The sequence below is a fragment of the Ceratotherium simum genome, chromosome 4 (assembly GCF_057802395.1).
Source record: "Ceratotherium simum simum isolate JZ-2026a chromosome 4, ASM5780239v1, whole genome shotgun sequence".
Lineage (NCBI taxonomy): Eukaryota > Metazoa > Chordata > Mammalia > Perissodactyla > Rhinocerotidae > Ceratotherium > Ceratotherium simum.
The window spans coordinates 42,246,804-42,259,278 of NC_141903.1; the positions used below are offsets into that span (position 1 = coordinate 42,246,804).

Genomic DNA, 12,475 nt, shown 5'->3' on the forward strand with positions numbered 1-12,475 from the left:
AGAGTCGATTGTTATTTATGTATACGAATACTAACACTGTAAAAGAATAGTGATAGTGTTAAAGCAAAGCCACAAATCAGAGCTATTTTGTTTTGGAATGCGGCCAGATACACCTGTGGGACCAACTCGGCACCCCTGGTAATATTTCAGGATGGTATTGCAATTCACAAAGAGCTCTACATACTCATTCCCTATGCTCCACCCTCCTAATAGCCTGTAGGATAGGTATTGCCAGTCTTATGTCCCACAGAGGAGGGAGATGGAGCTTGGAGAATTGGGTGACTTGCCTAAGGTCACTAAATGAGTACAGGGCTGAGGTGAGACCACCTTGCTTTTCTGCAACATGACACTGTAATGGAAAAGAGCACCAGGATGCCATCCCCATTCTGACCGTTACTAGCTGTGAGGCCTGGACAAGTTACTTACAATTTCTCTAGGCTTGTTTCCTCACTTTAAAATCAAGATACTAACAGTACATCCCTTATAAGGTTGTGGTTAATACCTGGCAGTTAAACATGGGTCATATATGCATTACCCATACCCTGGTCTCCATTAGGCGAGTGAGACATGCTCAAGAACAACCTCCAACCTCCTTTAAAGGAAATGTAAAACTTTATTAAAAAGCTTGCTCTGGATATGACTCATACACATCTACATCAACAATTAACTTCTCCCCCATTAAAGGGAGTGATTTTCTTCCCTGTGACAATTCTAACCAGCTAAATTACCTTCACATATAGGCAACTATATTTTTTTTGGTCAGTTGTTGGAAATACCCTTCTACAAGTGTACCTCCTGCTAGGCAATACATGGTTCTTAAAAACTTTCTATATGCATATCAAACTATAATTTCCTACTGACTTACCTTATAGTTTCAGAGAGTCTTGGCCTACAAGGAAAAAAGCAGTGGTTTCTAACACCTGAGTTTTAGGTTTATTGATCCTAAACTCTTGCCAAATGTTTTACTTTACTTGGAAGGCTTTCGGTACACTGTTCTGAAACACAAAGATTCTTCTGGCAGTTCAAGTAACCCTCCTCTGACTTAAGTGTGCCCTAAACATGAGTTATTGTTATTACTACTTTGTTGGTTTAGATTTTGTCTTTCTCAAGGCACCTCATGCCTGTGTTTGTGACCTTTGTTACCTAACTGTCTCAGTCAAGCCTCTCTTTTACCATGGAAAATCTCTAATATTTGATTCTGTCTTCTAGACCTTCAGCTACTCAGATTGCTATAATTATTGCCTCCCCCAATTTTTCTACAGAGGCAGAAGATTTAATTTGCATTTTAAAGTAATTTATGCAGCTTAGCTAGAGTTCCAGGCAAGGAATGTGGGAAAGGTCAGATCAGGGCCTACATTTACCTACAGTTTCTGGCTCCCATATCCGTGTGTGGTTGACTCCTTTATTTTGCAGAGCAATCCAAACTCTTTCAATAATAGAATGCTTGAAAGAAGCTGAAGAAGGATGAAGAGAAAAGGAAGAAATTAAGTAGATGAAAAGAAAAAGACAGTAGCAAGAGCTGTAGAATGTTTAAAGGAAGTACATCATCACACAAGCAGGAACAAAATGGGAGACTGTTTATTTCATTGCTTAAATCAAAACATTCCATGAAGGACTAACTTAAATAATTTCCAAAGCCTCACTGATATATATATATATATATATATATATATATATATATATATATATATATATATATATATATATATATATATATATATATATATCCTGTGCCACAAAAACTATTTGATGTAACTAATGACATGCAAACACAATTTGCAAAAGCAGAGCATTATCACAATATGATACAAAAAAGGGTTGGTTGAGCAAATAGATTCCATATCTTTAAAACAGAGGAAGAGCCATTATAATTACTACACTGTGTTGAACCTGGGAAATCTTGGCAATATCTACAAACCTGCTCTATTACAGACAGAAGCAAAGGTCCAGAGAAGTTAAGCCAGTCCTCCAAGATCACTGAGCAAAGAGATTCTGCATTTGCTATTTTGTGTAAGTTGTCTGCCTTCAGATGGCTTTCAAAAATGGATATCACGTACTTTTTGTTTGTAGAGAACTTTCATATAATATTTCACATAATATAGTTGCTTCTTAATTGCATCCATTACTATTTACCAGTTATTTTTCTGGTGTAATGCTATGACTTTTTTTTTCTTTAAATATTCACTTACTGCACCGAAAGGCTCAGCTGGATTGAAAACCACCGGTTCAGAAACATGGCACAGTGGTGCAATTCACAAATAAATCACACTTAAAATAATTAAATATTCATGCAAAATTAAAATAGCCACGGTCAGTGCCAAAGACATGTTTATATTTCACCATAAAGACAACCACAAATTAAAAGTATTTGCCAAAATGTCTCTTTTCTCCTGTTAAATCACCTATACTCGCAAGTTGCACTTGTTTCCTAATATTATTTAGCTTTCACAGTACAACTGAATTAATTACATTCACAATGGTCACAATGATTATTCTGTGTTCAAGACTCTAGAATCTTGATTGCCTAAAATGAGGTAGATAAATGTTTAAGGGTTTTGTTGGTTGGGACTAATTTCCTTTAGATCTTGAGCATCTATTTTTTTTTTTTAAATAGAATTTCAAAATATTTAGCAAAAGATTGAAAATGTCTGAGCATTTTGCCTAAAAATGGAAAAATATAATTTCAAAAGGTTATTATGAAAGTTGTTTTACCTCATTTCAATTTAAAAACAGGATAAAAGCATCAAGTTACAAAATCACTACATATCTTAAACCTGACAAACAACCCAACATCACACAACGTTTAAAGAGACCCTTGCTCTAGTTCTGGCTTGGGAGTGTACAGATGCAGAAGCATTGGATTAACTCACTCAGGGGCCAGACCAGCTGCTGCCCCTTAATCTGTGATCTTAAATTTCAAGTTTCCTCCAAAGTTCAAGCCTGACTTCTGGAGTTCTTCATATGAGGCTCTCACTGGGATCTTGAATCCCGTCTCTGGAGATGGGTCAAGCTTCGGACAGAAGCTGGAGGCGGAGGCCCACCTGGGTAAAACAAGCTGCAGTGGACAAAGCTGGAAACAGGATGGAGTCGCAGGTGTTGGGCCGCCATCTTGGGCAGGCTTAGACTGTGATGGGCAGGCCCGGTTAGATCAACCACGCTGTAGCCTCAGGGACCGTCAGGTTGTGGGGGCCAGGCTGGGCGCTAGACCAGCGAAGGGCCCCGGAGTGGGTCAACGAGAGATTTCTGAAAAGGCCGGCAAGCCACCGCGGGTCTTTGTCTTTTTACGAGGAGCCATGGGCGAGGCACCCAAGATCTTGCTGATGGAGCCTGACTTCCTCAAGCTGCGAGCCACGTCCTGGAGCATCAGGTCGTCGGCCAGGACGCCCAGAAACGTGCTGGTGGTAGAACTGAGGATGCTGGCGGCCACCTGCACTGGGCGCCGAGCAGCCAGACTGCCACTACCACCGCCGGTCGCATCGGGCTCAGTAGAGCCTCGCAGGCCGGGGTCGCCGAGTAGACGGCGCAGCGCATATGAGGCGCCGGGCCGCAGGTACTGGTAGGCGCGCCGCCCGCTGTGGTCACGCACGTGCACCTGCGCACCCAGGCGCACCACCAGCAGCACGGCGGCATCCTCGTGGCCGTGCAGAGCGGCCAGGTGCAGCGGCGTGTAGCCGCCATGCGAGCGCGCGTTCACGTCGACGGGCGCGCCCCCACGCCGCGCGACCTCCACTAGCTGCAGCGCCATCTCGCGGTCGCCACTCTTGGCGGCCCAATGCAGGGCCGTGAAGCCAGACATGAAGTCGCGCTTGGCCGCCAGGCCGCTGTCCCGCAGCAGCAGTCCGTGCAGCTGGTGGGTCCAGCGGCCACCGGCCGCCCGCACTAGCCACTCGTGCTCGGCCGGCTCCAGGGGCACGGCGGACGGCGGCGGCGCGGCGGGCACCTCCTCAGTGTCCGGGCTCAGCAGGCGTGGGCCGGCGCGCGACAGGCGCCTCAGGTGCGGGGAGCGACCCGGGCCCAGGCTGAGGCCCAGGCCGGTCTCCTCTACCGAGAGCCGCCGTAGCAGCAGTGGGGAGCTCCGCGGGCTCGGCTCCTCCGACAGCTGCCGGCGCAGGCCCTGCTCCTCCGCCCGGACCCGGAGCGCAGCGGGGCCCGGGACGCAGCGCACCGGCAGCATGCAGGGCTTCTGCGGCGGCGCGCGCGGTGGCGGCCCTTTCGTTGCCCCAGGCCCAGGTTCCAGGTCTGGCGCTTCGGCGTGGGGTAAGGCCGCCTCTGATGGTGCGCTAGACGGCGGGGCGACGTCTGCAGAGAGTCCGTCGGAGGGCTGGTCTAGCTCAATGGCTGGAATCCCGGGGTGGGAGGGCCCCTCTGACACCTGGACCGGGCCTAACAACAGCTCCCCAGTTGGCTGATTGGGCTCCGAGGCCGGAGCCCCGGGGGTGTCCTGTGGCTCTGATGGCGGGGCCAGGTCGTCAAGTGGTTCCACCCACCGCTGCGCCGAGGCCGAGGATGGAACCCCCGAGGCAGCGGTTTCCCCTTGTGAGACAGAAGTGATGTTCGACGGCGGGGCTGGTGCCCCGGGGGTGCTGGGCGGCACGCAAGAGGGCAGGGGCTCTGGATCCTCCCGGGCCCGCGGCTTCTTCCTCAGCACGACGAACTTGACGCCGTCGAACTCCTTCACCACGGCCACGTCATTGACGAACTGCTTGAAGCGGTCCCTGCGGGCAGCGCGGCCGCGCGGGTCGCCCGCATCCAGCAGCGGCTTGAAGCGGCTCACCAGCTCCGAGTTGCGCACCTTTCCGCCGTGCTCCTGCAGGAAGCCCAGTACGGCCGCCTGGCTCACCCCGGCGGCCGCAGCAGCCGCGGCGGCGGCCAGCGCCATGGTCAGCTCCCCGCGCAGGGGAGCGGGAGCCGCCCCCTCCCGCCGGTTTCCGGCTGCTGGGGCAGGTGGACGTCGCGGCACCCGCCGGGACGCGCCCGAGGCGGTGGTTCCAGGAGTCACGTCCGCCTCGGTCAGGCTCACCTGATCGTTTTCACCGAGGCCTGACGGGCGTGTCCCCGAAGCTGGACCTCGGTCACGCCCGCGCCGCAGGGCCGAGGTGTCTCCGGGAGCAAGGCGCTGGGGGCCGCGGCGTACACCCCCCGCCGCCGGCCCGCCGGGCCCCCAGTCTCAGGGGTAGGTTTCTGCCTTTATAGTCTGTCCAATGGGCGCCGGGCTCCATCCTCCGCGCGCGGTGCTCGCCTTACAGGTGACAGCTGCCACCAGCGCCGCGGAGGGAGTGAGGCAGTGGAAATTCTCCACCCCTCCCTAATGCGGGAATTAAAGGCGCAGTGCCACGCTTCAGCTCGGCTACAGGTTGCTAGGTGGGTGTGTTCCCCTGGGATGCCGCTGTCGACCCACAAGGCAAGGATTTTTATTTCTTTGAGAAATATTTAACCACCACAAAATACCGGGCAATTATTTAAAAGCAATAATTTATTTAAAGACCATCAATATGTCTCCAATTGTTGATTGCGTTTCATACAGGAAAACACTTCACGCAATTTGCAGCAGAGACAGTTCGCTGTGCGTGGCAATGTATGTTACCCGAGGTTTAGAAGAGACGTTTTAAAATACGTCTCATGATAAAATAATACATTTCCACATGGAATTTTGGGAATAAAACCACAGGAAAACATAAAGAAGGAAAAATGTCCCTTGAAATCACCATTAATATTTTGAAATATTTTTCTTCTCCTCCCCATACACGTGTGTATACATGTTTATGCTTTAAAATAAGAAAGCAAGATTGGAATCATGCTCTGTTTTAAAAACTTCACTTAATCCACAAATATTTGTTGAGCACCTAGTTTGTGCCAGGACCTTTTTTCAGGCTGTGGCACATCAGTTAGCAAGACAAATAAAAACCCCAGAGGTAATCGAGCTCACATGGTGGGGGGTGGGGGGCGGGGGGGAACAGAATATGGTGAATCTGAAAACGGTATAATATGCTAGATAAATACTGTGGAAAAAATAAAGCAGAATAAAACAGAGGAGGGCAGGTTGCAATTTTGAACCCTGTGTTCAGAGTAGGACTCACTGTGAAGGTCCCAATTAAGCAAGGACTTGAAGAGATCGGGAAGTTATGTAGCTGGGTGGAGGAAGAAGCTCTTTCAGTTGAGGGCACCGCCAGGGCAAAGGTGGGATCAGTTTCTTAATTTACAGTTACAATACTGCTAATGTATAACCAGAGGCACCATATCATAATAGTTAAAGAGAGCAAGACTCAAGTCAAAATTCCCAGCTCTTGAATCCTATCTCTACCTTGGACGACTTGCTTGACCTCTCTGTGCCTCAGTGTTCCTATCTGTAAAGGGGGGATGCTAATAATAGTATTTATCTCATCAGGTTGTTGTGAGGATTAAGTGAGAACACAAAACACTTAGAACAATGCTTGGCCCACAGTAAACATTCAAATTATTATTAGTAGTATAGCCACTACTATTATTATTACTCTTTGAAAAGAAAAAGAGAACAGTAAAATGTGAAAGGTCCCTCTTTCCCCAACCCCATTCCCCGGAGGTAATTTCTGTCTTCAGCCTTCTTTCCAGAATGCATATGATTTAATCCTCTTTTTTCTCTCACTTTGTATTGTGAACATTTCCCCCATGACAATAACTATTCTTTAAAAATATATGATTTTTTTCTTTCTTTTTTTTTTTGGTGAGGAAGATCAGCCCTGAGCTAACATCTGTTGCAAATATTCCTCTTTTTGCTGAGGAAAATTTGATTCTGTTGCAAATCTTCCTCTTTTTGCTGAGGAAGATCAGCCCAGAGCTAACATCTGTGCCCATCTTCCTCTGCTTTGTACGTGGGACCCTACCACAGCACGGCTGGATGAGCGGTATGTATGTCCACGCCCGGGATCTGAACCTGCAAACCTGCCTAGAAAGCAGAGCATGTGAATTTAACCGTTAGACCACCAGGTGGCCCCCAAAAATGTATGATTTTTAATGATAGCATCAAATAAATATAGTATTACACTTTGTTTTCTTGTAGTTGATAGTGTATATTGTTTCTAGTTTTTAATTCTTTTGAATGGTGCTGCTTATATATAAAACTTTGTCTGCATTTCTGATTAATTCCTTAGGATAATTCCTTAGGATAGAATCCTACAAGTAGAATTACTAGGTCAAAGGGAGTTGATTATTTCTGACTCCTGAAACTTATTGCTAAATTGTTTTCCAGAAAAGTTACAGTCCTATGAAAGTACTTTGTCTTTCCCTCACAGGCATTGAGTAGTATCTTTTGTTAATTGGAAAGGCAAAAAAAAAATTGTATCTCACTCTAATTTGCATTTATTTTATTACTAATAAAGTTAAACTCTTTCCCTCTTATTTATTGTCTATTTGGATTTGTTCTTTTACGATATGCTTTTTTCCCCTTTACCCATTTATTAATATTTTCTTGTTGATATGTAGTTATTAACCCTTTATTATATGTTATAAATATTTTCCCAGTTTGTCGTTTGTCTTTTAATTTTGTTTTCTGATGATACTTTCATTTTTAGATGACTAGTTTTTAACTGTAAATATTGTATCCTTTTAGCTTAAGAATGTAAATGCAAAATAAGAAGGTATATCTCCTATTTAAAGGAGAACTTTTAGGATCAATTTACCCTATAGTATTAAGCAATCTATGTTAGAGTGATAATGCCCTTGGAAGAAGTCCTTGTGGTTTTTTTGTGTTTTTTTTTGGTGAGGAATATTGGCCCTGAGCTAACATCTGTGCCAATTTTCCTCTGTTTTATGTGTGGGTTGCCACCACAGCAAAACTTGATGAGTGGTGTAGGTCCGTGCCTGGGATCCGGGCCACGAACCCTGGGCCATGGAAGTGGAGCACAGGAACTTAACCAGTATGCTGCTGGGCTGGCCCCATAACCCATGCTTCTTTATTCCCTGCTGTAACCAATGCTGAGGTGCTGAATGGGTGGAGGAGGGGACCCTGGAGGAGGTGATACAGGGTCTCTGTGAGAGACGGTGAGGGTCATCAAGTGAGGGCGGTGGGGGCAGACAGACAGGAATGGATGCCAAAGATGTTTCAGAAGCAGAGCTTGCATTATATTACCTGTTTTCATTTTTAAAGTCACATTCCCTTCATTGGGATTTTCATTTCAATAGCTACTTTTTATATTTTTTCTGCTTTTTCAGGACAAGTTGCTAGGTCCCTTGGAAAAATCATTTCCATGATCTCATAGGTGGTGGAGCCTCAATCCACTTGGAATTTTGTTACTGTCTCATCTCTTCAAGGAGAAGACTCCTGCTTCAAAGATCATTATTGATTTATGTTGTTTGGACTCTTTCTGATTATGATCACTAAGAACAGACAGGGATTAAATACCGATTGAAAAGGAATCGTTGGTACAAGCAAAGTTTATTGACAGTGCTTAACAAGCTTCAGGCTCTGAGCTATACAAAAAAACATGCCCAAGGTCACAGTTAATTGGCTGAGCCCAAACTCGAATCCCAGGCTGTCTGATTCCAAATCTGGTGCTCATTTACAGTGCAAAATTAGATCACAATTACTTAAAATTGATGTTCTGAATGTTTAATAAAAAAGGGAAAAACTCCTCTAATAAAAATCTAGCTTAAACCTTTATACTTCTACATCTGAACATACTCTGCTTTCATATTTTAAGTGATTAGTTTATAGTTTGAGCAAATATTGGGGCACAGATGCCAATGACATCCAGTTCCCCAGGCTGCTTTTAAATTTCGGTGCCCTGCTGCCAAGTGAGGCCATTGAATCAATTCTTTCAGCGACCCAGCAGTTTGCCCGTAAGCATTAGGAAAATCGAATATAAAATGTGTATTTTTAGCAAGGGTAAAATTCTATAATGTGTCTTGAACATGGGAGAAAGCAATAGGAAGGCCATTTGTTCCTATCTCAGTATCTTAAATACAGACTAGGTCAGGGTAGAAGGCCTTTTGTATTTTTTAAAGCCACATTATTAAATAAATATAAAATTAAAAACCCTCCATAATCCGTATTATATTATGTTATGTTATGTTATATTGCATTGCCTATTCCAACCCACAGTACCCCAAGCCTTGGCCCCACAGAGAGCCATAGTGGATGCTTTATGTTTGTGACTGTCTTGTCCCTGTCATGGTGGCATTAATTGGCCCCTTCGGTTAAGCTTAGTCCACCGCAGTCTACCTCCTCTGTCCCCTGGTGTCTCACCAATGCATCGTCATCAGTAAATAAGAGGAGTGTCTGGGGCCCCAAGAGGCGGGAGTCCCAGGGAGATGAGGGGGATGGGCTGCCCAGAGAGGCTGTAAAGGGACTTTGCCCAGATATTGAGCTTTTGCATTCATAACTTCCGGGACAAATCATGTTTTGTTCTTGCTTACCAGCCCAGGGAAAGCAAGAAGGGCCTCTTCTTTCTTATGCCCGCCGCTTGTTAAGCCCAGTCCTCTCTGAGGTCAAAGAGACTTTCTTTACTTCCAAATCGTAATGACAAATGTCAGATCCTTTGCCTCTGTTGTAAACTGAGTTTTTGTATCTGTGACCTTTTTCAGGCCACTTATCTGATTCCCCAGACGTGGTTGGCTGCTTGGTAGGGAACCAGTAGGCCGGTCCACGGAGACGTAGAAAGCTGTGTCCTGGCTAGGGGAATCACGAGCAAGTATTGCCCCTTGCTACCTTCAGTCATCCCTTCTTGGCCTGTTTTATCCTCATAGATGAGTTTTGGATTAGAAGATTCTCCCCCTCTCCCCCAGAGGGACATTTTTGGGCTCCATTTTCCTTTCACATGAGTCAATGTCTAAATTAGGAGAGCTTAGTTTGAGAAGCCTGCAAAGTGCTATTTTAACCATTTCCTTAATTGTAAAGTGGAGTCCCTGCTTGGGTCAAGGTGGATGAATCAGCAGCTCAGAGGCCAGACTTCCTTTCCATTATGGAATACCCATTCAGATGGGCTTGGAGATGACAGCATCAAATATTTGGAAATGTGAAATCCACCAACAGCATCTGGGTTTAAAGATGGATAGGTAGTAATAGCTCAACTCTTACCTAAACTCTTGTTATACTAGTATACCGTGTTTAACCTTCCTTCCATTTAGCAACATGGGTAAGGGTAGAAAGAATCTTTAGACATCCACTTATCCAGCTTCCTATTCAGTGGTTCTAAGAGCTCGTTAACAAAGAGCTCAAAATAAAATAAATTAAAGTTAGTTATACTAAAAGACTGAAAGTTATATGTTGATTGAGACCCTCCCTTCTAGAGGGAATGCGTTGGGGGAGGAGTCAAGCTGAGGTCTGTGCAGTTGTGGGAGCGGAATGAGGTGGGAGGCAAGGTGGGCAGGCAGCCAAAGGGCTCCTTCTGAGTCCTCAGAAGATCTTCTTGTTTGCCACTTTGAGACTGTCAGCTAAGTAAATATCAAGCAGTTTATTAACAGCCCTCAGAGTAATAATTTGTGACACTGAACAATGAGCAAGAAACAGGGAGATGAACTCTGCCTCTGAGACTGTGTGGTCTAGGGAAGAAGTCATTAACAGTCCTGGTTTTACCTACCTGAGTAAGCATGAAATACTAGCAATGCTAAATGAAAACAAGGATGATATAGGTCTCTTTTCAGCTACCTATTCCCAAGATGGCTCAAGCTCCCACGAGCAAGATGCTGTGTCTTCATCAATTGGGATATAACTTTAAATGTTCAATAAATATTGATAATGATGAAATGGCAACAATTTGTCACATAATAGTGACTTTGATTTGATTTTTCTTTTTCAGAATGGGGTCAGAAGACACTGTCATCAATAACTATTCAATAGTTATTCAATATGTTCAATAACTATTGATAATGATAAAACTAACAATTTGTCACATGGTTTTGACTCATCACTTTGATTATTCCTTTTCAAAATGGTGTCAGTTTACTGTCTACATACTTGACTCTCACCTTAGGGTGAGAGTCAGTAAACTACTTGGGTATGTTACAATAGGTTAACGTGGTTCAAGAGTTCCATAATTTCAGAAGCTAGGAGTGGGGCCATGGAGAGGGCTGCTTTTTTCTGGACTTTTCTGAATGTAAACTTCTGGTTACCTTCTCAGATGTTGATTCAATGGAGGTGAGCATAGCATAGTTAGTAACACAAACCTCTACACTAACCCTACAGGACTTCAATTCCAGATAGAATGACCCAAGCAAGAGCAAGGGACAAAAATACGGAGGTGCTTGGGGCGCTCGGCAAGCGGAGAGGCTCTGCTTCCCCATCCAGTCTCAAACACAAACAATCGAGGGTTTCTCTCTCAGCGGGAAGAGGCTAGAGGCTACAGCTTGGCTCTTCATGCACGGCCCCGTGTTCCTTCCTCTCTTCTTCCTTCTCCAATCTTTCTTTTCTTTAGCCATGATGGTAGAATTTCCTGGGCAAAATAATCCTTTCTTTTTTACTGGAAAAATTTGGCAAAATGTCACAATGTTCTAATGTTCTCAGAGCTCAACATACTGGGCCTTAGAAACTTTCCAGGAGAGAGACAATAAGACCACAGTCTGCACAGAGCCTTCTGTGTGGCTGTGACAGCAAAGACAAAAACAATCATGTTAATGTGGTTGGTTAGGATTAGATTCTTTTGCTACTGCTTCTTTGTGGTAGTTTTTCACTATTCAGTCTAAATTTTTAAAGAACATTTTTTGTCTCAATTAAGAGAAATTGTTTATGTCTCAAAGTTAACAAATGCTATGTCTTATTTGTCATTTTCCATTCAGAAGGTGTAGTGGGTTGAATAGTGTCTCCCAAAAAGATATGTCTATATCCCAGAACCTGTCAATGTGACCTTATTTGGAAAAAAGATCTTTACTGACGTAATTAAATTAAGCATCTCAAGATGAGAACATCTTGGATTATCCAGGTGGGTGCTAAATCCAATGACAAGTGTCCTTATAAGAGAAAGAAGAAGATAACACACAGAAGAGGAGAAGGCCGTGTAAAGACAGAGGCAGAGATGGGAGCGATGCAGCCAAGGAAGCAAAGGAACGCTTGTAGCCACCAGCAGCTGGAAGAGGCAAGGAAGGAATCTTCCCTGGAGACTTCAGAGGAGGGCAGCCTGCTGACACCTTGATTTTGGACTTCTGATCTCCAGAACTGTGAAAGAACAAATTTCTGTTGTTTTAATCTACCCAATTTGTGGTAATTTCTTATGGCAGCTATAGGAAACTAATACAGAAGTTTAGGAGGAAATGAGGAATTTATCCAAATCTTGCTGGACTGGAAGATTCTGTCCTGAAATGGCTTTCCTTAGGTCCTTAGGCCTCAGATGACCCAGGGCTGTGAAGAGATCTGGCCCAGGCATGTCTCAACTCAAACCCACGGTGTGGCTGCATGTTGGAGAGTCCTGATGGGTAGATCAAATTTTGGGAGCAAAAATTCCCCAACAGTATAAAGCTATCCAGACCCTGAGGCAGGCTCCTCATTCTATGAGGTATTTTATGTGAT

The 12,475-nt window shown here is 44.9% G+C and overlaps 1 protein-coding gene across 1 annotated transcript; it reads right to left on the minus strand.

Moving 5' to 3' along the window:
• Window positions 1-1,732: 1,732 nt before the first annotated feature.
• SOWAHA (sosondowah ankyrin repeat domain family member A) lies at window positions 1,733-5,222 on the minus strand. Its single transcript, XM_004443972.3, has one exon. The coding sequence runs from the start codon at window positions 4,877-4,879 to the stop codon at window positions 3,230-3,232; it is 1,650 nt and encodes a 549-aa protein (XP_004444029.3). The 5' UTR covers window positions 4,880-5,222; the 3' UTR covers window positions 1,733-3,229.
• Window positions 5,223-12,475: the final 7,253 nt, after the last annotated feature.